The sequence below is a fragment of the Paroedura picta genome, chromosome 4 (genome assembly GCF_049243985.1).
Source record: "Paroedura picta isolate Pp20150507F chromosome 4, Ppicta_v3.0, whole genome shotgun sequence".
Lineage (NCBI taxonomy): Eukaryota > Metazoa > Chordata > Lepidosauria > Squamata > Gekkonidae > Paroedura > Paroedura picta.
Window position 1 is genome coordinate 93,921,066 of NC_135372.1, and position 24,297 is coordinate 93,945,362.

Sequence of the window (24,297 nt, forward strand, 5' to 3'; positions counted from 1 at the left end):
GCCCTGGGAAAGTGTCCTTCAACCCCCAAAGGGGTCCTGGCCCCCGGGTTGAGAACCACTGATCTAAACCTTGAGGAGTATTATCTTAAACCTGGACTTACTTCACCCCGGGTTCATGGGGAGCTTTATGATGGAGCAGTTGTGTCTTATGTGTTTAGGAATTTTTAAGTAATTCATGTGGGTTTTATTGAATTTTAGATAAATCTGTATACATTTTTAAATGACGTTAGCCACCCTGATATCATACAAGAGAGGGTTGGCCTAAAAATCTCATAAATAAATTAAAAGTATAAGGTCCAAGATAAAACCTATAAAGCATTGACAAATCTAAGCTTAATTCTCCCCACAATAGAATCAAAACACTGGAAAAAAGCCCAGTACTTCTTGAAGAATTCCATGGGCAGCCAGGTGAAAGAATTTCCCAGTTGTAAGACTACCTTTGGTGCACACAGGACATTTCTAAGAAGGCATTCTTTAGTGGATATTTTGATGGGATATTCTGCGTCTTTCATACTCATAGGCTAACTAGTCTAGTGTTCTAGGTCAAACATCAACTTGAAGTGGACCTTAATTCTGTAGGGAGTCAGTGCATAAACTTCAGTGCTAATTCTCAGTAATGAAATGGTACAGCACATATCAGGGCTTGCATGTTTCCTGATAGTGGCTGGTTTGCTGGTGGTTGAAATGCCTTGAGGAGATGATGGAGGCAAGTTAACTTCTCTCCGTATTCTCCAATGCAGTGTGGTAGCTTTGTGTGAAGTTGCTTCACACCATAGACTTGCGTCATCTATTGTGGTCACTCATTCTGTAAAGCCAGTGCTGTATCCTAGGTCTACTTCTGGCATGACAGAAGTTTAATAGGGCAGGAAGTAGTCGAAATGAGACTAAGGGAAGGAATTTAATAGAAGAGACTGTGCTTAGGGGGATGAGAGAATCTGTTGAACTGTTTATACTTTCTGGTTTTGTCTGGAACAAAGTCTCTGGCCATGTGAGATGTGCTATCATTCCAGATATGTTTGACATTGCTGGAGAGACATGTATTGATAACATCTTCCTGTGTCTAGAAGAATTTTACTTTAAACCAGTTTATTTAATGTTTGTATGACAGTCCACTAATTTTGACTGGTCTTGTTCAATAGCCATTGTTTAATGTTGCCCTGAATCCCTCCTCTCTTCCAAGCTATCTGGTTTTTTACTTTGTGCCTAGTTTTGCAGGGAATAGAAAAAAGAATCTCTCTTGCTGCTTCCAAGTGCTGCAAAATCTGGTTCAGAGTGAGAAACCAGTCAATTTCCAAGTCCTCTGTATATGCCAAAGGACTCAGGGGAGGGAGGAACTTATCTTTTTCATTTAACAGATAGAGTCAGCACCCTACTTCTGACTTCTCTGCAATTGGAGATAATTCAGAGAGGGGAGGGTGTGTCTCGGGGTTGCTGAGATTGCCACTTGCATTTCCAGGAAGACATACAGACTGTCATGTTTGTAGAACACCATGTATGCTGCTAAGAAAATAGGGTCTACCATTATTCTGTGGTGTTCCTTCTGCTAACAAGGGCCTCCTGGCCTGCTGACTGCCTGCTAAGGAGTTCTGTCCTGGCTCTGCTAATGAGATGGCCAGCTCCCGCCTGTCCCACTCGATCTGGGTGCAAGCTGCGGCCCAAAGCCACCTTAAGCTGCCTGGCTAGGGCCCAGGGGAGGGGACCCTTTCAAGGCCCGTCCTTAGGAACGGGCTTTGAAGCTAATATAAATATATTTAAAACATATGACAGCTAGCAACACAACAACAAGCAAAGTCAGTATCCAGTCCCTCCATAAAGAGGGAATATTGGAGGAGAGCCTGAGGCAGTCAGTCAGTAGGAGAGGCCCAGGTGCTGTTTTAGTTCTTCCTTGTGTTCTGGCCTGAACCATATGCCTGGTGGAAGAGCTGCATCTTACAGGTCCTGTGAAACTGTACCAGTTCTATCAGGGCCCTGATGTTTTCTGGGAGCTCATTCAACCAGGTGAGGGCCATGGCTGAAAAGGCCCTGGCCCTGGTTGAGGCCAGATGCACTCCTTTGGGACTGGGGTTTGCCAGTTGCTAAGCTTATGTTTGTACATCATAGATATGAAGGCAATATCTACAGAATAACTTGGAATAATTATAAACAAAAAAGATTACATTTTTGTACTAGCCAGTACGTTGAATTTTTCAACGTTTTATTGTTTTAAAACCAACACTATGCTTTTGTTTTGAAGGGAGAAAATGGAATACTGTATGCATTTGTAAAACAGCTCAGGGTGTCGTTACCCCTGTTACTTCACTGACATTGACTGAAGTTGATGGGCAGTAGATTCAGGGTGAACCAAAAAATGTTCAGCTTCATTCAAATAGTGTTTGGCTTCTGAAATTCAATGCTGTGAGATATATTGTTGGCCACTAATTTGACTTTATTGTAGAGCAATTCATAGAGGACAGGTCCGTCAATGACCATTATCCTTATGTAATACTCCAGCCAATACCCGCTAAAATCATTAGAGTGGTGTAGCTCTACATAGGAGGTAAAGCTACCCCCTATTCCCATCTGAGCAGTGTTTTTCAGAGGGTTTCTGAGCATGGACATTTGCATTTAGTCACCCACACTCAATCCTATGGTATGGAACCTCCACGTGAAGAGACAGAAATCCTCTGAATATCACTGCCAGGGAAAATGATATAGAGAGGATTTGACGTGCATACTTCGCTTGTAGCTCTTTTGTGGCATCCAGTCAACCTTTGTGTGAATAGGATGCTGGACTTGAAATACCATTTGTCTGATCCAGCACTTGTGTTATTTCAGGGAAAAGTGCCATGAGCTAGATACAGCAGGAATATGACATTCTGCATGTATTTGATTTCCTTCTCTCACTTCACTGTACTCTTTCAAACAAATGACTTAGAGCTTTGCAGAGCTTTTACATGCTTTATAAATTCAGTACAGATGCACCTAAGTAAGACTAGGGAACTTACTAGAATGTCAAGATCTGTATCACAGAACAGGAAGGGTTCAGGAATATTGTATGACAGTGTGATGTCATCGCACCGCACTGTCAATATAAACCCAATGGTATGATGACTTACAGCATTCCTGAAACCTTACCTGGCCGGATTCAGTGCGCTGCAGGGAGGAATCAGGTCTCTAGAATAGGAAATGAGTTTCAGAGTATGAAGTGGACGCCCAGCACAAATTCAAATGCTTAAAGGTTTATGGAAGCAGAATGCATTTTTAGAACCCATATAATTCAAGTCATTAGATTTGCAAACAGGGCAATGTTTAGTTCATAAAGACCAATGGACTTTAAGCAGGACTGGATGGTGGGAAAAACAGAGATCTGAGGAGGATTTCTTTATTTGGTGCACAATAGAATTGTGATGTTCTGTGTGTTCCCCTTCCTAAATATGCAATAGCCTTGTAAGAGCAGTGCATTCAGCTAGACTCATTCTCATGTCCATTCTTCTCTGCAGCAGTGACCAATGGCTTCAGGAAGCATAGAGAGAGTGGGTCTGACTCGGAGTGTAGTTCTGGCCTTGGCCGTGGTCTCCCATGTGATGTTTTGAGGTAAGTAGGGTGTTACTCAGAATAATTATTATTTCCCTAATAATTTTCTAGTCCTTTCCTTCAGCAGCTTTCTTGATATATTTTTGGCAGCGTGATCTTGAGTCAGCTGCAAGTCTGGTGTTACTTTTTCAAGTGAGGATGGGGTTGGATTCTTTGATGCATCTATCATGAGTAAAATGTAGCAAAGTAATTACAACTATAACATTGATGTTCAGGTTACACTTTTGTCCTTGTCATCTTTATTTGTTGCATTTTCCTTCATTTTGTATTTTTCCTGCATTTCTTCAAAGAATCCATCTTCAAACCCATGGTAACCAGGGCACTGAGAGAAGGCCTTGGACCCACTTCTCTTTTTTAAAACGAGTCTTTCATTAAAACACAGTTCCTACCATTAGTCTGTCTGCCTGGGTAAACATCCATGCTTGTTGCATCTTCTGCTAATAGGCAAGTAAATGCATGACACTAGAACAACCCACACAGAGACAGGATTGCCCAAAATTGGCTTTCTTCCTTCCCATTGCACCTTGTCTCCAGGTACCCCTGCATTTACACTTCTTCTCCTCTAGGAAGCCAATCATTACTCCCCTTCCCCATTTGATTAGATTACCTGTGACATAGAGCAAATGTTTTGTAAGTGCATTTTTTGTTGCCACTCATGCCACCCACAAGGCATAATGTTTGCCACAGAGTATCCATTACCAGACACAGGGATGTACTGTGATCATCAGTTCCAAAAACTCAATTTGCTCCTTTTCATCCTCCTTTCCTCTAAGGCACAACATAGGGTGAGCTCAGATTATATGTTAGAGCTAACACTTGTCTTGATTTCCTGACTTTCTGTTTATGTTTCTATATCACAGTGGTCTGAACCCTCACAAACGGAGCCGAGGAAAGCCAGCTCTTGCACGGGTCCCATTCTTGGATAGTGTAAATGGAGATTTGGAATACAACAGCTCAGGTAAGAAGACAATAGTGTGTGTGTGACTCAGGTACAGCAGTGGGACTGTCTCTTTTATGGGTGCTCTTTTTCCAACTGACTGTGCAAATCCTAAGGAACTTGTTTTTGAGCAAATGTGCAAATGGAACTAGCAGTAAGCAGAGTGACAGTGCAGACAGTGTCAAGGTTTCTGCCTGCTCAGAGAGCTGCCTTGGAATACAGACAAATAGTAATTTGCAATTAAAAAATGTAGAAGACCCTTCACCACAAGTGACTGGGCATGGTCTTGGGATATTGAGAGCAGGTGAGTCTGCTAAACAGGGGGAGACAAAATAGAAAGGAATGTGGGAAATTGGCCTTCTCGGCCCATAAGACCTTATAAGTATCTTGAGGGTTGGGAGATTGAGTTTCCTAACTGTATATCTTTCCTTCATAATCACTTGTGAAATTCCTGTTTTGTTCATTATTTGAGATTCAAAGCAGAAGTGATATATTGGACAGGATGGTCCTTGCCTTCATACTCACCATACTCAAGCATTAAATTTGCAGGCCCTTTCAAGGAAGATTCTGAGTCAACTTGTATTATAATTTCTAGGTAGAAATTTACTGATGCCCTTTGAGGAGCAAACTGAACTAGAACCACTGGAGTTGGTATGGGCAAAGTGTCGTGGCTATCCTTCTTACCCAGCATTGGTATGTATACTTGCTTTGCATGCTTCGTTCTTTTCATGAGGGGCATACTGGTGGCCTAGCATCTAGTGCTTATGTTCATTTAGCCTGGGGAGAAGAAGACATTCTTGGAAGAAATAGCACATAATCATATCCCTCCAGAGTAACACATTAGTGATCGTGTGAAAGAGGATGCTGGACTGAATGGACCACTGCTCTAATCAAGCAAGGTTCGTCTTATGATATTATAACACTCATTAAGTATCTTAGTCAATTCCTCTAGGGAGCTTCAGCAAGAAAGACAAACTAAAATTGAGTAAATAAAATGAAAGAGGATCCAGAATGAAATCCAGAATAGATCTTTAACATAACCCTTACAACATTGCAAGATTTTAAATGATCATGACCGGATCTATTGTGCTGAGAACAAAGAACATGAAGGCAATGTCTACAGCAGGCTTTCTCTTATTATTAATATTTTATTATTTATTATACTTTTATACCATCGCTCCCAGCACTGCCAGCTCACAGCAGTTCACAATATTGACATGACATAAAAACATTCAATTGACAAGCTAAAAACATCAATTTAAAATTATGTTGTGGGTCTAACAACGCAACTATTCATTAAATTCTTTTGTGTACGTTACTTTTGTACTTCCCTATAGCTTAGCAGTTTTGCTTACACCATTTATTGCATATACATAGGACATTGTAAGCAATGTAAGTTACGTATGGTGAAATCCTTCCCTGTTACTTCCTTTGATAAAAATGCAGCTTCCTTGTGGTATGCTTGCAGTATGCCCCGTGTCTGCATGGGAAGTAGGCTTGGGTGGAACTTGGAAGCGATTAGTTTTTCTATGGACATGTGTCAGTTCAGATTAGCCATGCCACAGTCCCATCAGTTACTTAGGGCCAATGTCAGTAAATGCTCCATTCTAAATTTGAACAAATATGATCAAAAGTCAGGTTGAAAGTGATTTCCTGAATGAGTGTTGATGTTTAGCCAACTGTTGTTCCTAGCTGTAATTATGGCCTAGATCCTTCTTTTTGCTTGCTCACTTCTGCTCTTGCTCACAGATCTTTTCTGCCTCCCTCTAGCAGTTCCTTAGTAGCCATGAAAAGATGGTTCTGCAGATCAGGCTTGTGGGGCTGAAGCAAGGATGGGAGAGTTGGGTGAAATCAGCCCCGCCTTCTGCTGGTGGAGTAATTATGAAAATACATGCAGATAAAGGAGAGGTGCTTTGGCCTCATTTCCCCTGCTTACTGCAGCCCCTTCTGAGAGTCTGAAAACATTTTGCTTATGATGCTCTCTCAGCATTAGTTTTTCAAGCATTATAGAGGACTGCTGAGGGGGAAAATGTTGTCAGCAAGCACCTTCTGTCCATAGTTTGTAGGAGCTAAGCCAGGGTCTTCGGAATATCTTCTGACTCTTATTCTATAATTTAGTACTTGTATATGAAAAGCATGAATGCAGGAACAATTTCTTCTCAGACAGAAGTATGTACAGGTCATTGCGTCTGGTGATGATGGGGGCTGCATTATCTCAGATAAGAATTCCTGCCTGTAATTTTCTTGTACAGAGGTGACAAGGTTTCATGCCAGCCTTTCTAAAGGCATTTCTTTTCAGAATAATAATCACAGGAAACAATTCTAATTAAGTCTACTTAGAAAAAAAAGTAATGACAGTCTGACTCTCACAGGCATGTGGAACACATGCCTGCTTTGGGGCTTGTTTGTCCCAGCCCCCTCCCTCTCTCTCACAGACACTCACACAAATGCACATACAGACACTTCCCCCTCCCCTCTCCCTCCTTCCCTCTTGCTCCCCGACCTCCTCCCTGGTCCCTCCCTCCTCCCTCTCTCTCAGACACACACATGCACACAAACACTCCTTGCTCCTCTCCCTCCTTACCTCTTGCAGCAGGAGGGCTGCCCTCTTCTGTGGAGTCCTTTGGGCCTCTGCCGGTTCCTCCACAGCCCCCAGCACCGCCGCAAGCTCAGCCCCCTTCAACGCTGTGGCCACCACCACCTCAGCCTCCAGCAGCTCCATGGCCACCACCTCAGCCCCCTCTGGTGCCATGGCCACCTCCACCTCAGCCCCTGGCAGTGCTACGGCTGCCGCTTCAGCTTCCTCCACCAGCCGCCTCCCTGCTTCTGGTGTGCTCCCATTTCTGTCCCATGGGGGCATGCTAGAAGATGTGTTCAACAACAACAAGTCTCATTTTATTCTACGAGGGTCACTCACAGGAACATGTGCTCAGAATTGCAGCCATAATGTACAGTATGTTACAGTTATCAGAGTTTATCCTTCCATGGTTGGAAATGTGGATGCTAGTAGTTGTTTCAAGTGTTGCCGTCTCATGTACATTGTTTGTTCCTTATTTTAAATGATGACTAATGGCTTATCTGTTTGGTGGAGAAATGGTTGTGACCCATTATGCCTGCAAAAATCTGTTGTGCCACAAAACTGGCACTAGTCTGGCAGCATTTCAAACACACCAAGACTAATTTTGATCCAGTAAATATAAATTGGAAATTAGTAACTTGCACCTGAATAAAACTGTTTAGCATGAGATAAAATTGGGCCAGCTGGATGGTACTGTTCCTACCCTTGTACAAGGGGTGATGTCATTTGCATAAAATATTAGCTGGATTAAATTCTGATTTGACAAAAATAGCACACATTTTCCTCTCATTTGACCTGTTGTGTGATCAGTACTGGAAAATGGAGAAAGCGATATCAGATTTTCTTTGAACAGGTAAAGGTTAGGAAGAGGTGGTAGTGAAGGGTCATATAGTGAATACCTTTGTCTTGTGTGAAAGGCCATTCATCATCTTCCTTATATGTTATTTGAAATTAGTACCTCGGGCAAATTAAAATGCAGTGTACTAATAAGCTGTGATCACTGCACAGTTACTCAAAGCTTTCACTAAAGCTTTTTGCTTGAAAGGCTTCTAGTCTTAACAACTCTGGGCTCTGCCTTGCTGTGCGTATTCAGTAATTAGTAATGTTTTGCTGTGCTCCCACTAACTCATTCCTTTCCACAATTCTCTTGGCTCTCTACTACATCCAGTGCAGATGCTTGGATGCTTTGTGAAAATGCTCAGACGTGTTAGTTTAATTGCATTTTAAATCAAGAAATCCCATTTCAGCACCATAGATTAAATGCTTATTCCCCTCCCCTCCCCAGGCCCAATGTCCTCAGGCACTACAAAATAGGGCTGTGTTCTTAGACTGAGTTTTTAAGCTCTGTGGTTATTTGTGAGTCTCCAGAATCTTATTGCTATTGCTTGTCTGTATTTACAGATAATTGATCCTGAGATGCCCCGAGAGGGTCTCCTTCACAATGGAGTCCCAATCCCTGTTCCACCTCTGGAGGTATTGAAACTAGGGGAGCAGAAACAGGCAGAAGCTGGAGAAAAGCTTTTCCTTGTCCTTTTCTTTGATAACAAGAGGACATGGTGAGTGAATGAAAGGGGAAAACGTTTTTTGGTCCTATAGCGTGTCAGAAAGTTAACCTACTGAAGAACATGTAGGCTTTCATCCTGCCTCGAATTCCTGCAGGTGCAAGAGGAGGGTGATTTTTGCCAATTCCCCTCTCCTACAGGATATCTCTGATTATCCCCTCAGCTATTTTTCATGCTATCTTCTGCTATCCCTTTAAACTTTGAAGATACTGCAGAAGACAGTTAGAAACCTGCACACCAGGAGGGGCGTGGTACAAATTGAAGAATATCTAAGTAAATAAACAGCACTTCCCTGCCATGCCGCTGTTTTTCCTATAGTTTTGCAATCCTTTTAAACTTTATGGGCCTCGGGAGTCACTTTAAATCCTTGCTTTCTGTTCCATCCATAAACAGCTGTAAAAATTTGTGTACGTTTTTGGTCGTAGAACCATCAAGGATTTCTGTTCCCATACCACAAACAGGGCAACATTCATGATGAATTGTGCTTTGTGGTCTGGTTCTTGTCCATCCCTAGTAATCACCTCATGTAACTGCCTGGCCATGGAAACTATGGAATATGGAAGATGTTTTGACCTTCTAGCCAAGAGGAAGCAAAAAACAGATAAAGTACAATTCCCTCTATATGGCACCCTTTTACCATATGTAATTTGTCACTTACATATGGTAAAAGGGTGCCATATAGAGGATGGAGCAGAGTTGTTCTCTCTTGCCCCAGAGGGACATACCAGAACCAATGGGATGAAATTAATTCAAAAGAAATTCCATCTAAACATCCGGAAGAAGTTCCTGACAGTTAGAGTTGTTTCTCAGTGGAATAGGCTTCCTTGGGAGGTGGTGGGTTCTCCATCTTTAAACAGAGGCTAGATAGCCATCTGACAGGGAGGCTGATTCTGTAAAGGCTCAAGGGGGTGGCAGGTCACAGTGGATGAGCGATAGGGATGTGAGTGTCCTGCATAGTGCAGGGGTTGGATTAGATCAGTGGACCCCAACCCCCGGTCCGGGGACCGGTGCCAATCCGTGGATCAGTCAGTACCGGTCCGTGGCTCCTCCTTGTCCTCCTCCCCGGCTGCTGCCTCAGGGGCTGCCCTGCCACTCTACTGCTGGCTCACCTTTGGTGCTCTCCAGAGGCCGCAATGGGTGGGGCTCCCTCTCGGCGCGGCACTGCACAGCTACTGCTGGCAGTGCCCCCCAGCGGGCAGCGGGAAGTCAGGGGCACAGTGGGAAAGCAAGTGGAGCAGGGGCTCAGGCGGTGGCAGCGACGTCCCTTGGCAAAAGACTACAACCCCGCCGGGCCTCAGTAAAATTGTCAAGCATTGACCGGTCCCCGGTGATAAAAAGGTTGGGGACCACTGGATTAGATTACCCAGGAGGTCCCTTCCAACTCTATTATTCTATGATCCTGTGGTAGACATGACCAGAGTTTGTTGCATAGACTGTTTTAACTGTAGTTTATAGCAATGTCTGAATCCAGTCTTAGGTTCAGGGTAATGGAAAAAGTATTCCCTAAACCAGGGATTCCTGACCAGGGTTCTGGGGAACCCTGGGGTTACGCTAGAGCTCTCTGGGGGTTACACAGCCTTTCCCAGAAGTTCAGATGGTTGCTGACATCTCTAAATGTCAGTGGAACCCACTTCCCCTGTTGCTCTACAGGCCTAGCCTCTTTGTCCCCAATAGAAATGGTAAATGTCAATTGATTGATTGGCTTGCTCCTGTTCCCAGTTCTCTGAAGGAGCATGTCATTGCTTCCTTGAAACCTTAAAAATATTTTATGGGTTCCTTTACTGCAGTGGTTCTCAACCTGGGGGTCGAATGACCCTTTCACAGGGGTCACAGCAGGGCAAGCAGCTTGGCTGGGCGGGCTGCCATCCACACAATAGTCTTGTGGGGCAGATCGAGGTGGGACAGAACTGAACTGAGAAACTCTGGAAAGAAACCAATTAATATACAATAATGAACAATGGATCTTCACGCCATTGGTCAATTTTGGTTTAATTTTGGTGAAAGAACACTTGCATAATTTAATGGTTAGGGGTCACCACAACATGAGGAACTGTATCCAAGGGTCGCAGCATTAGGAAGGTTGAGAACGACTGCTCTACTGTCAAAAGTTTGAAAAAGTCTGTCCTAAACACTCAATAATGTCTTACATCTGTTCTTAAATTGCAGGCAGTGGCTTCCACGGGACAAAGTTACCTCCCTTGGAGTAGATGACACAGTGGATAAACTAAAGATGATGGAAGGACGAAAAACCAGCATCCGTAAATCTGTCCAGGTGGCTTTTGACCGGGCCATGATCCATATGAGTCGAGTCCGGGGAGACCATCCTTTTGTCACGCCAAATTATCTGTAGCGACTGCAAGAACCTACTCTGCCCTTCCTTTCCCCCCAATAATGATGTCTGCCTCCGTAGGAACTGTGGCAGGTGTGCACTGATCGGTAGGATCAGTAGGATTCTTCCGTGCTGTGGATTAATTTTTTTTGGTGTTCATAGGAGAGATGCACTATGCCTAGCCATAGGGAAAGCTCCTGTCAAGTCCCTGATATGTGCCAAAAGTCTGCCTGGTCTCTTTCTGTATGCTCCTCAATGAAGAGCGAGCAGGAGAGGCAGTGAAGGAATGGTCTGACCAGCAAGAGGATGTCAGGAGCAGCTGCACTGTAATGCCTTGGCTCTGGCAGAATCTTAGATCAGGTTATATGGGAAGGGAAAGCTGTACTCATTGGCTGGCTGGAACGGAAGCCCCCCCCCGGTCTCTTGGGTTTTCAGTGAGTCCGGAAGTACTTTCTGGAGTCTACCAGCAGTGTAAACAGCCCCAAATTAGAAGACATATATGTGCCAAATTTACAGAAATATCCGTCATACTTTTTGCATGTCATTTTTAAGCTCTGATTTGTCTCACTGCAACTATACATCTACAGCCTTGCCTTTCAGCTCTTATGCCTGGATTTAAATATATGTTTTTTATGTTCAATCTAACCAATAGAAAAATACGAAGTAACCATTTTAGATGAGTTCCCCCTTTCTCTCATGCACATTCAAATAATAATAAGAAAACTCTAAAGTGTCTTGTGTAAGTTTATGTAGGGTTTTTTTTTTTTACGTTTCAGTTCAATAATTCAGGAGCTTCAACTTCTGGTGAACACACTATTAAAAATGGGCAAAACAGTATTTTAAAACATCCCTCAGAAAGCATCTAGTTTGTTGCAACAGCTCCATCATACAGTTAGCAGTTGAGGAAAACAGGTTGTATCCATAGCCCAAGCGCGAAGGTGGCAGCTGCCCCGTGCACATGACTGACTCTCCAATACATAAATGTCGACAGTTGCTGGATACAGGCTCAGCCTCTGTTCCAGGCAGAGAAGATAATACACATATAAACAGACCTGTTTCCATTGCTCATGGAGGGATTGGGGGCCTGTTGCACACCTCACGGCATGTGGAGAACTTCCTCCAGATCTGAATGATGCAGTCCCTGTTTCCTGTGAGTGCCATATGTACAGTGAAGCATGCAGCCTTGGGTAGGGACATCTGTATCAAATCCCTATCTTCACTTGGAAAATACCTGCCATCTTGTTTTGGGTGATATCGGGGTGTTCACTGTCTCCTTGCTCACCTGAATATGTTTCACTTTCCTTCTTCACTTTCCCTTAAGTGCTTCATCCTCCACATCCCCGCTCTGTGAGCCTCCATTATGGAGATCCGTTAAGAACAGAGCACACCTCCTCAAAGAATATTATTTTTTACTTTGCATGTACTGGAAAAACAGTGCAGGAGTCTGCAAGTTGACAAAGTACTTCATGTTTGAATTCTGATGTACCTTAGATTTTTTTTCTTTTTAAGCATTATGAACCAAAGGCGCAGAGCAAGATTGTAATTTGAATAAATCATAATTTTTCTTTTCGATTCAATTTTTATTATTTTTTCATACTAAAAAGATTGTGGAACAAAAGATTAATAATGGGGTGGGGGGAAATCACTGCCAGTTCTATGTGGTCTGCTTTTTTTAAAAAGTACCACATCTTATATATTGGGATACATCTTATATACTTTATGGAAAATAAATGTAACATATAAAGAAAGGGAATAGGAATCTTTTTTAAAAGTCAGTAATGCCTAAAAAGTGTGGCTGCAGAAGGAACTTATGTACATAGTTGTAAAATACAGTTCTAAATTATTCAGGCCGATTGTTACCATTCTTAAAAGTCCTCAGTTATGTTGCTGAGTCTTTTGTATGCACACAGTGTAATTAATTTAAAGCAACATACACTTTTCCCAGGTTGTAGCTCAGCTGTGGACTTGTGACCTGTGTATACCTGTTTTAAGATCTTGCATTTGACTTTTATTTCATGTTTTTTAAAACTGCATTTTAAGGATTTGAATTGGCTTATTATCCTGCTGTTGCTATGGGACCTAAACATGACTTGTCAATCTGCTGTAAAGCACAGATGGCTCTATTTATTGTAGAAAGTGAGTTTATTTGCTTTCTAGAACTGTTTATATCAGATGGTATATGAGGTAATAAAATTCTATGCTTGTAAAGAAAAAATGCTAATTTTACCTACGATAATCTGACTGTCTGAAACTATATTTTCTCTCTGAGAAATAAATGTTCTAATGTAAAACACTGAACTGAATTGTCTTGTTCTGAGGAGATCCTCTGCTTGATATTTGGGCTGTGAAACCTACATTTTTTAACACCTCTCATACAGTGATTGAGCAGGTTTCATAAATTGCCTTTGCTGGATTCCAGTCTGAAATGAAAGTTGTTCTTTAATCTTATTTGAATTTCAGACATGGCAAAATGCAGAAAGTTTGGCAGGAAGAATCAAGAGAGACTTCTCAAAACTTCTGAGCCAGGATAGGGAAATTTAAAAGAAAGGGATCTTAGAAAATCCTACAAGGTGAAAATTTGTCTCAGAGTTTTTTGTATTTTTACAAAACTAGAGGTTTCATGTGGTGTAGGCTGAACACTTAGGCCACTCTAGGCTGTTGAACTTTAGATAAGGGTAGGAATATTATACATTCTGTGTATTGGCACCTACAGGTCTTTCCCCAAGACATTCAGAATTTTCTTTAATTGAATTACAAATTGGTAATCACTTGACTGTTCTCATATGTGTTCAGTGTAGCAAGATTCCATTAAAGACGTATACCCAGCATGCCATGTGAATTTGGATGAACTGACCTGCAAAGTTGGGTTTAGGACGAGTGTTCTATTTCCCTCTTCCAGAATGGAATGATACAAGTATAGTCATGGCTGCACTCAAAGGGAAGCCAAACTGCCCTCCTTATGCATTTCTCTTTGGATGCTGCCCAATTTGAAAAGAGCCCTGGTAGCTAAAGTCATAGCCAGCTGTGACTGTGCAAAACAAAAAGGGAACAAAAACCCAACTTGAGTAAGCAAATCGGGAACCTGAAGATTAAACAAAAAGTATTAAAATTAGAATACAAATATTTATGATTTAGTGGGCATTAAGGTTAAAAACAGCATTAAAATATAAAGATCAGAATCTCTGCAATATTGCACATACAGTCTCAATGGATGCACATGGTATGACCATAAACCATGATATGGTTTTTAATCTTAGTGTGCACTAAGTGTGCAGGTTCAATCCCTGGCTTCTCCTGTTAGAAGGATCAGATGGGAGGTGATGTGAAAGACCTCCGCCTGAGACCATGGAGGGCTGCTGCCAGTCTGAGCAGACCATATTAACTTAGATAGACCCAGGGCCTGATTCAGTACAAGGCAGATTCATGTGTTCATGTCTGTCCATCATGGCTAACAGGTCTGTTGTATGCGTTCCCATCCATTTCACTGCTTTCACTGGTATGGTTTCAAAGTATGGTTTCTGGGAGCAGAAATCATCCCGAGGGCACTATATTGGCTATGAAAGGCATTTTGTCTTTTGTGCCATAGGCTAATCTGGCAATTATTCTGGGGGCTGTGGTTTATCTTGGATGCCTTGTGAGAACTGACCATTTCTCCTGATGGAGCCATACCACATCACTTCTTCCCCAGGCTAATTTATTAGTTTCTTTGCCTTATTCAGATTGAAATGATTTAATTATCTCTTAAATTCTGTAAGGATTCAACACTCAGAACTCATTCTGGATTCAGGAACGGCGGAGCTGCCAAAAGAGTCATAGGCGATGCTCCCAAGGCTGGGATCAGTTTGGCTGGCAGCTGCCCCTTCTGTGTCGTCACTTAGCTGGAGTTTCAAGATGACCCTGCAAGCCTGGATCTGCACTTGTTCCTCAGGGTGAATGATGAGGGAGAGAAGGCAGTCAGATAGACGGGAGTCTTCTCCAAAGAGGATCTCATGAAGGGACAGTTCATTGTATTGCCAGTTCACTGACTGGTAATGGGAAGTCAGACGTCCCTCGCATAGCCGTTCCACAAACACCAACAACTCAAAGAGGAGGTTTCCAGGCTGGGAAGGGTGGAAGAGGTTCATGAATTCAGGACTCACCTTAGAAAAGGACAGCATCAGAGTCAGTATCACCAGTCAACATCAGCAGGCAGCTGCCAAAGTCCCCCTAGCCACTACTGTGCCCTGAAAGGCTAAAGGACAGAAGGGGTCACAACTGCTTGCTCTGTTTCTCCAGGTGTCAGCAGCAGGATTTGGTCCCCTAGGGAGGCCTGGGCACTGTTTGACCTGCCTTGTCCGCAACACTGTTTGATTCAATGGCAATCCCTCTTCCTCCTCCTCTGTACTATCCCCATGGCGGAGCCCATTTCCTTCTGTGGGTTGCCATTTGCCCTTGCTGCTCACTTACAGGAGGGGGCCTGATTCTTCTGGGAAGACCCACCATGGCCAAGCCTGCAAGAAGGGGCAAGTTGTGGCAGCTGCTCCTTCCTGCCTCTGGAATTGTTCTGCTGTGAACACGGCACTGCGTTGTGCCACTGCCGGAAGCTACTCCTCCCTCCCCCTCCTCACTGAAGAGGCACCGGCAGTCGCTCATTGGCCAGCGTTCCTTTACAGACAAGTGGGCCAGCAAGTGCTGGGGATCGAAGCAGCAGCACTTGTCACTACTCAAAGGAAAGCGGTAGGCAGCACCCTGGCTCCGCCCCCATCTCTATCCTCATTGCCTCTATTCCTCTCCCATGCTTAGGCTGGTGGCTGCTGCTGGTGGTGGTGGTGCTAGCATAAAGAGGAAGAAATGGGCTGCACCCAACAATGTGCTAATCAAACAAAATGGGGGGGGGGGTAATGCCAGTCCACAGCAATTGAATTGTTCCTGGGAGTGAGCCTCATAGAATTCTAGTTCTGACCCCCCCTGATGAAACTGGCATGGCGAAACACGTCAGGACTTTGTGTAATAAGCCAGTTGTCCATCAGCTGGTATTTCCTCCCTTTTGCCATGCCCATTCACCCATCAGGCAAAGTCTCAGGGGCTATAAGCAGGATCAGGGGAGGGACATCAGACAGAATTTTACCCAGCTTCTCTCTCAATGGGGAGTCAGCCTGTGGTAGAATAAATGGCATAGTTCAATGTCTGGCCAACCAAGAATGACCATAGCTCTGTGGTAAAGCATTTGCTTTGTGTGCAGAAGGTCCCAAGCTCAGGCCCCAGCATCCCCAGTCGAAAGGGTCTCATCATAGACCTCTGCCTGAGACCCTGAAGCACCACTGCCAGTCACAAAACCACACTGGTCTTGGTATAAAGTAGTTTCACATGTATGTGTTTGCGTGTGTGTTGTAGTGCAAGCTGCCACAGATCTCATGCACTGGCAAGAACATACATTTGCATTTGTCGTCATTAGTAAGCCTTCTTTAGTGCAGCAGATTTCTAAAATCTAGGCACCCTCTTTTTTGTCCCTTGGTGCTCTCCTCCCTAAGGGCCTCAATAAAGGCAGGAGTGTAATTCTTACCTGGCAGTTCATGATGTCATATAATAGATCTTCCTTCAGGGCTAGCATACTAAGAAACTTAAGAACCTGCACCTAATAAAGATAGCAGAAGATGAGAATATATTGTCAGTACGAGCGAGTGGGCATGTGTCTTGGTTTCCAGTAGCACGGGAGAACTTGGCTGAGTGCAAGGCACAAGCCTCAGTACCTGGGCCACGCAGCTCCCCAACTGCAGAATGTCCATTAAGGAAGGCAGAAGCTTTTTCACTTGCAGATGAGTTTGAGTTGGCAAATGCAGCCCGTTCAGCACCCTCAACCCAGCAATGTGCACATCGTTATCCCAGAAGCTGGTGATCATTTCAAGAATTTTGGGAACTAATTCCTGCAAAACAAAGATGGATTTAATAGTTTAATCCAGCTCCTGAGTGGTGTGAATTATCCACACTGAAAGCATACAGCAATCAATCTGGCACAGAATTTTGCTTACTGAAAATCTCAATGGCCATGTTTTCTTTTTGGTGGTTTATGAGGTCAGACACTCACATTATTTATTTTACCCTTCAGTTGAGCATTTCTACTCAAAGTTTCATGCACATTATGAATTCTGACATGGATCACAATTTTGAAAAAAGGTGGGAACCCAAACACTTGCCAAATATGATCAATCTCAAATCTCACGATGTATTGAATGCATTTAGAGAAGCTGTGCAAAACTTAAAGTGATCTTAATAAATAGTTCTGCAATTGCTAATAAATTGAAGATCCCTGGTCTGCACAATATTCACCTGGCCCTGGCCCCTTCCTGATGGAATGAGCTCCCGGGAGAGCTGAGGGCCCTGTAGGAGCTTATAAAGTTCTGCAGGGCCTGCAATTCGGAGCTCTTCCACCAGATATTTGGTTGGGACCAGAGGGACCAAGGAAGACCTAGCCCCTCCTCCAATGTGACTAACTGTACCATCTCCCCTGCAGTCCTGGCAGTCGGGGCGGGGTGGGGGTGGGTGGGTTGGGAGGAAGAACTGGTGTGAGGGTGGGATTGGGGGATTTAATTATTTTTATTGTATAGCATGATTTATCACTTGTTGTAAGCCACAGCAAGCCACCAGGCCAGGAGTGGCGGTCTAGAAATGAAACTAATAAATAAATGAAGAGAAATTATCCTCAGAGTCTGGCCTGATTAACTGGGGAAGTGGCTTGCAGATGCACACGTCCTGAACTCAGTGCAATTACTGTGCTGGGGCTCCCAGCAGACTGTTTAGGACAGCAAATAGATAAGATGCAACACTGAAAAGTTTCTAAATAAATAGGACTGGTGGGTGGAGAGGAGAGGAAATCAATGAATGGTAGCCCTTAAACTGCAGGAGGGCTGCCAGCTCTGGACTTTGGAGTGAAGCCTGCAGAGGGCAGGGTTTGGGGAGGGGAGGAACTTCAGTGGGTTCTGATGCCAAACAGTCTACCTTCTATGTGGTCCTTTTCTCCAGCAGGACTGATCTCTGTTGCCTGGAGATTAACTGCAATGCTGGAGGCCCCCCAGGTCCCACCTGGAGGCTGGCATCACTAAACTGCATCCATGGTTTCAAAGTTAGAAACAGTAGTGCAGTCAAAAGATGGGTACAAATGGTAAGACAGGATCTCCAGGTTTGAATTGCCCCCTTCATGCATACAAAACAGGTGCTTTAGATTACACTGCTAGTGTTCACTAGCAAGGATACTGCAGTCATCAAGCAAATGCCTTCATGGATTGAGGGACATCTGCCTCTGTACTTCCTGTTACCATTTGCCTTCCATAGATTTGTTGTGGTTTGGTGCAAAGTCATGTCCAACCCATCGTGACCCCATGGACAATGATGCTCCAGGCCTTCCTGTCCTCTACCATTCCCCGGAGTCCATTTAGGTTCGCACTGACTGCTTCAGTGACTTCATCCAGCCACCTCATTCTCTGTGGTCCCCTTCTTCTTTTGCCCTCGATCGCTCCCAGCATTAGTCTCTTCTCTAGGGAGTCCTTTCTTCTCATGAGGTGGCCAAAGTATTTGAGTTTCATCTTCAGGATCTGGCCTTCTAAGGAACAGGCAGGACTGATCTCTAGGACTGACCGGTTTGTTCGCCTTGCAGTCCAAGGGACTCCAGCACCAGAGTTCAAAAGCCTCAATTCTTTGATGCTCGGCCTTCCTTATGGTCCAACTTTCGCAGCCATACATTGCAACTGGGAAGACCATAGCCTTGACTAGATGCACTTTTGTTGGCAGGGTGATGTCTCTGCTTTTTAGGATGCTGTCTAGATTTGCCATAGCTTTCCTCCCCAGGAGCAAGCGTCTTTTAATTTCTTTGCTGTGGTCCCCATCTGCAGTGATCTTGGAGCCCAGGAAAATTAAATCTGTCACTACCTCCATTTCTTCCCCATCTATTTGCCAGGAGTTGAGAGGGCTGGATGCCACAATCTTTGTTTTCTTGAGGTTGAGTTTCAAGCCAACTTTTGCACTCTCCTCCTTCACCCGCATCAACAGGCTCTTTAGTTCCTCTTCGCTTTCTGCCATTAGAGTGGTATCATCTGCATATCTGAGGTTGTTGATATTTCTCCCTGCAATCTTGATCCCAATTTGTGACTATCTAACCCCGCCTTTCTCATGATGTGCTTCACATACAAATTAAATAGGCAAGGCGACAGTATACAGCCTTGCCAAACTCCTTTCTCAATTTTGAACCAATCAGTGATTCCATGCCTGGTTCTCACTGTTGCTTCTTTACCTGCATATAGGTTTCTCACGAGAAGATGCTCTGGTATTCCCATCTCTTCAAGCACTTGCCACAATTCGCTATGCTCCACACAATCAAAGACTTTAGCATAGTCAATGAAGCAGATGTAGATGTTCTTCTGGAACTCCCTAGCTTTCTCCATGATTGGCAATTTGATCTCAAGTTCCTCTGCCTCTTTGAAATGCTCCCTTCACTTCTGGAAGTTCTCAGTCCACATATTGCTGGAGCCTAGCTTGTAGGATTTTGAGCATAACTTTGCTAGCATTAAAAATTAGTGTAATGATGCGGTAGTTTGAACATTCTTTGGCATTGCTCTTCTTTGGAATTGGAATGTAAACTGAACTTTTCCAATCCTGTGGCCACGGGATTGGAAAAGGTCCTTTGATCCCACCCCAAAATAGCCTAAATTTTGTGGAAACCCCTCCCCTCCCAAGGGCTGTGAACAGAATACACTATAGAGACTAAGCAATATATGGCAATTTCCTACATTTATCCCATATGGGCTTCCCTTCTCACACAAGAGAAATGGTTTTGTTCCATGAGATGCCTACACCAACAGCACCCATTGCAACATCTCTCATTTGTGTATTCCTTGTGTTAGTAAAATACTTCTAAACTGGGATCAAGAGGTAATGATGTGAACCTTTGTAAAGGCTTTTCTATAGGAACCTCTTTTTTCTTTTACATAACAAATACTTTCCCCTTTACTAATTGCTAAGCAGGACCAATATATATCTTCCCACACACTAATGGGAATATGTCATTTCCTAGAAGCTTAAGTACAATATTTCATACCTCGGAAAATGAAATACTTCCCCCATTCAATGCTGATTTGAAACACGATTGCGACTGAAAGAACATCCTAGGCTGATAATGGCTATTTAGGACGTAAGTAGTGACCTCCCAACCCATGATGGTGCCATTTTATGAATCTTTTTTTTTTGTGGGAGCTTTATAGGAAATTATTTGACAGCACCACTCTCTCCTATTGTACAATACAGAAGCAGATTTCAACAAGAAAATGTGCTGAACTGCAGCAAGTTTGGCTTCTTCTCCCTGGCCTGCCCCAATCAGAGCAAACCCATCCTCTTATCTAGTATGCATGGGCAGAAGAGGGCACTTTTGTCATAGAAGAGGCACTTGTGGGGCAGTGTGCAGGTTCACAAGTGCACTGTGGCTTTGTTGTTGTTGTTGTTGTTGTGAATGAACTGTGCCCTCAAGAGATGACAAATCCATTGCTTAGGATTGCACCCACATAGTCTCTCCACTTCATTGCTGTCTGCTGAAACATGAGGGCGATTCTTTTTATTGTAATTTCTCTTTGATAGGGCTGTTAATTGCCTCGTGAGCCTGGAAGGGCTAAGAGTGATTCCAGGATATAAATGTTTAAGATTAAACAAAGACATTTTCATTTTTTCTCCTTATGGATCAGCGGGGCAGGAGCCAGGCTTTTGTGAGAGATCACAGCAACCACAATCAGATGTGCTGTCTCTCCTTCTAACACTCTAAACAGATTTGATGTGAAAGCTATAGTGATTCAAATCTTTGACTTCTATAAAAACTAATTAGCAGTGTGAGGAGACAGCTTTGAAGATAGAGGAAGGGTCACCGGGTGAGACGGTGTTTAATCCTTTCCTCCCCTGTGTCTCCGAAATGCCCCATCCAGAATTTCAAATCAGTCTCTACAGGAAAAAGACAGGCACAAGGACATACATTTGTTTACCCCACTCAGAGCAAATGGTGAGTGTAGAGACAAACCAGAGAAAAAGCCCTGGAGGAAAGGGTTGGAGATAGCCACATGGTTTTTCAGAGTAGTTCAGCAGTGGAATCACCAGCCTAAGGAGGTGGTGAGCTCCTTCTCACTGGCAGTCTTTAAGTAGTGTCTGGACAGATATTTATCTGGCTTTAGGCCCGGGGTGGCCAATCTGTGGCTCTCTAGATGTCCATGGACTACAATTCCCATGATCCCCTGCCAGCATGTGCATTGTAGTCCATGGATATCTGAAGAGCCATAGTTTGGCCACCCCTGCAGCTGATCCGGCATTAAGCAGGGGGTTGGACTAGATAGCCTGTATGGCCCCTTCTGATTCTATGATTCCATGATTCTACTAATCAGCATTTTAAAAAAAGAACAAAACCAACCACCCTAGAAGATCCTAATCATATCATATCTACTTTGGCATCAAGACTGAGTGCACACATGCATTTCATCACTCAGTGCCTGAATGGTTTTCTGAAAGAACAACCACCAATCAAATCCCTTGAGTGGGACATCCACACCCTTTCCCCATCATCTTAGAGCCAAAGCTTTACAACAAGACCAGTTCACACTTTCAGTTTTAAGTCATCCAGTGGTAAGACATAGAAAGTTGCCTTGGCAAACTGTGCAAGCATGTGTTAATCAACCCTTATAAACTGTAAAATAATTGCAGAAGAATCTAGAAAAATGATGTTTGCTGCAAAGAATCACCTGAATTTTGATTTCGAACTTCCAAATGCCAGAAAAGGCCTTGAGGGCATTTAGCGTCTGAATCTTGATACCCATATCTTGATCATCCAGAAATGAGGCCAGAAGTATGATGTCATCATAGGTACAGGCAGATGCCTGGAGAAGCAGACCACAGAAAGAGAGTGATGGGATTGTAGTGAAACACCAGGTACAACCCACCCCAACTTTTCATTGCCAAATTAATACCTTGTCATCTATCAGATCCATCTTGATCCCACTCATTTCAATAACTTCCTTAATCTAGGGAGTAGTTAGCTTTGAATGGACCATTCCTTAATTTTCTACACCTCCTGAATTTAGGAGCCTGAAAACAAATTTAAATGGAAGTCCAGAAAGCAACTGAATGATCAGAAAATTGATCAGATCATGATTTTATTATTCTAATTAACTTTCTGTGCCCTGACCTGCATAGCTCAGGCTAGCCCAATCTCAGAGCTCCAAAGCTAAGCAAGGTTGGTTCTGGCTCCTACTTGGATGGGAGACCACCAAGGACACCCAGAGACATTACACTGAGCATGTAATGGCAAACCAGCTCTGAATGTCCCCTGCCTTAAAAACCCTATGAGCTGTCACCTGGTGGCACTTTCCACCACCAATGACTGCCTGTGGACAAGGAGTGGACAAGAAAATAACCAATAAAGTGAGAATCTTTTAGCTGTTCAGACATTATATTTCTCCCATTTGTTTTTTTATTAGACAAAATCAGACATTTGTTTCTGAGAGGTGTTCACATGTTGCTTTGCAGCAGTTTTTTCCAGTGTGTCACTCATGCCAGCAGACCCATGCTTTTAAAATATGAGCCTCCCAAATCAAGTGAAAAGCAGGCTGGAGGTGAGACTTAAAGCACAAAAGGGGCCTGGCAGTGAGAGAGTGACGAACCCTTCCCATGCCCAGCACAGTTCTCTGTCTTTCATTTGCCACAGGACAATCCAGTGAGCCCAACGGGAAGAAAAGTTGCTGAGGATGGGGTTGTGGGAGGAAGAGAACCAAAACTTGGGGGGAAGTGGTTGGAACTGCTACCAATCACTGAAGGCAACAGTAACCGGGATTAACAAATGGTCTTATACTCAACATAAGGTAGCTTTGAGTGTTTATTGACAGACCTGTGCTTAAGACCCATGCCTGATGCCATCCTCTGTGTCTCAATCCTGTGGAACAAGCATGAAGGATCCACAGGCTGAGTCCAGCTACTTTATGCGTGTCTTTCTGGCCCTTCTAGACTGTATGTTGCCATTCTGGATTCTCACCTCGTGGTCCAATAGGTAAACACACCGTGTGATGCCATGGAGAATCATTTTCTTGGAATAGACATCTAGCCTTGGATGGAGGGAAAGCAGGAGTCCTCTGAGTTCCCCAGAGTCCCTCACAGAAATATTTGGAGTCTGATGCTCTACAGCACGTCCTGGCAACAAAAGCAAGAGGGAAAGGGGAAGCGGAAGGGAAAGGAAGTGGCAGGAGGGTAAAAAGAAATATATTTTAATGCATTCTTCTCTTTCAACACATTGCTCTCTTGGAGTTCTGGCTCTTAAAAGATACAATGCCAGCTGCAGGATCAGCCACTTGGGGATATCTGATATTTAACTCATAGCCATTCACATTTCATTAAGCAGATTGCCTCACTGCAGAGATATGGACAAAAAGAAGGGAGTCTATGAGAACATGCTGAGCAGGAATTAAAAGACAATAAGGCAGGCCCTGAAAGAAGCCACTCGGCAAGCCTAGGGGCAGAGAGGAGACCAAAACAGATCCACTATGAGGAAACACAAGGACAAGGCCATCCCTTGATTGCATTTTCACAGAACTAAGACTATGAAAAAGTCTGGAACAATCTGGGTGGGAAAAGGTGCCCAATCAGAGCTGAATCAACTTTTGTAAGCTGTTGGGAAGCCTATTTATAGCAAATTCATAAAATAGCTTCATGCAGCAGTGTCAGGGGCACATAATTAAGCAAATATACACATTACTATATAGAGCCTCTTGTGGTGCAGAGTGGTAAGGCAGCCGTCTGAAAGCTTTGCCCATGAGGCTGGGAGTTCGATCCCAGCAGCCGGCTCAAGGTTGACTCAGCCTTACATCCTTCCGAGGTCGGTAAAATGAGTACCCAGCTTGCTGGGGGGTAAACGGTAATGACTAGGGAAGGCACTGGCAAACCACCCCATATTGAGTCTGCCATGAAAACGCTAGAGGGCGTCACCCCAAGGGTCAGACATGACTTGGTGCTTGCACAGGGGATACCTTTACCTTTACACATTACTATGTAGTCATTCAGGGGCATATTCAGAAGGCAGGTGCCCAAGTTTTGGGTTTGGTGCTGACAAGTTGAACTGATACTCACTGGCTAAGGGAAGTGGCTCTGGGTTGTAGGGAGGACTCTTGATCCCTGCTATGATAGTCTTAGCCACCAGGAAGGCAGCACCAGCTGCTGTAGCCATAGTAACCACATTTTGGGGGGTTACCACGCCTGAGTACTTCATCTGCTCGCCTTAAACTCCCATGGATCGAGCTCAAGAAGGCCCTCCAATGGAAACATGAGACTG

General features: G+C 43.8%; 2 protein-coding genes across 7 annotated transcripts in view; one reads left to right on the forward strand and one right to left on the reverse strand.

The window, feature by feature from the left end:
* The window catches only part of BRPF3 (bromodomain and PHD finger containing 3), a 40,668-nt gene extending 27,398 nt beyond the window's left edge, over positions 1-13,270 (forward strand). For 4 of the 5 annotated variants that reach the window (XM_077334310.1, XM_077334313.1, XM_077334311.1 and 1 more), the window contains 5 exons: positions 3,480-3,573; positions 4,434-4,531; positions 5,106-5,203; positions 8,490-8,644; positions 10,817-13,270. In XM_077334310.1, coding sequence (XP_077190425.1) covers positions 3,480-3,573; positions 4,434-4,531; positions 5,106-5,203; positions 8,490-8,644; positions 10,817-11,000 — 629 coding nt within the window. In that variant the 3' untranslated portion in view covers positions 11,001-13,270. The remainder of the gene's footprint in view (positions 1-3,479; positions 3,574-4,433; positions 4,532-5,105; positions 5,204-8,489; positions 8,645-10,816) is intronic. The other variant, XM_077334312.1, reaches the window with a different exon arrangement.
* Positions 13,271-14,690: 1,420 nt separating this feature from the next.
* ARMC12 (armadillo repeat containing 12) lies at positions 14,691-24,296 on the reverse strand. Of its 2 annotated transcripts, none has more exons than XM_077334316.1 (6): positions 24,096-24,296; positions 23,008-23,162; positions 21,722-21,856; positions 16,709-16,882; positions 16,522-16,593; positions 14,691-15,079 (listed from the first exon to the last, which is right to left on the reverse strand). In XM_077334316.1, the coding sequence occupies exons 1-6, from the start codon at positions 24,232-24,234 to the stop codon at positions 14,738-14,740; spliced, it is 1,017 nt and encodes a 338-aa protein (XP_077190431.1). In that variant the 5' UTR covers positions 24,235-24,296; the 3' UTR covers positions 14,691-14,737. The 2 variants fall into 2 exon arrangements, with proteins under 2 accessions (XP_077190431.1, XP_077190430.1); XM_077334315.1 differs by having other exon boundaries at positions 14,691-15,118.
* Between the last annotated feature and the right edge of the window lies 1 nt (position 24,297).

What these genes read in the sequence shown, in the direction of transcription:
- ARMC12 (XM_077334315.1), bottom strand. Translation starts at nt 24,234, where the DNA reads ATGAAGTACTCAGGCGTGGTAACCCCCCAAAATGTGGTTACTATGGCT. An exon ending in AGAGCCACTTCCCTTAGCCA is followed by an intron (nt 23,163 to 24,095) that starts GTGAGTATCAGT and finishes TTTTGTTGCCAG; the next exon opens with GACGTGCTGTAGAGCATCAG. An exon ending in TTTACCTATTGGACCACGAG is followed by an intron (nt 21,857 to 23,007) that starts GTGAGAATCCAG and finishes CTGCTTCTCCAG; the next exon opens with GCATCTGCCTGTACCTATGA.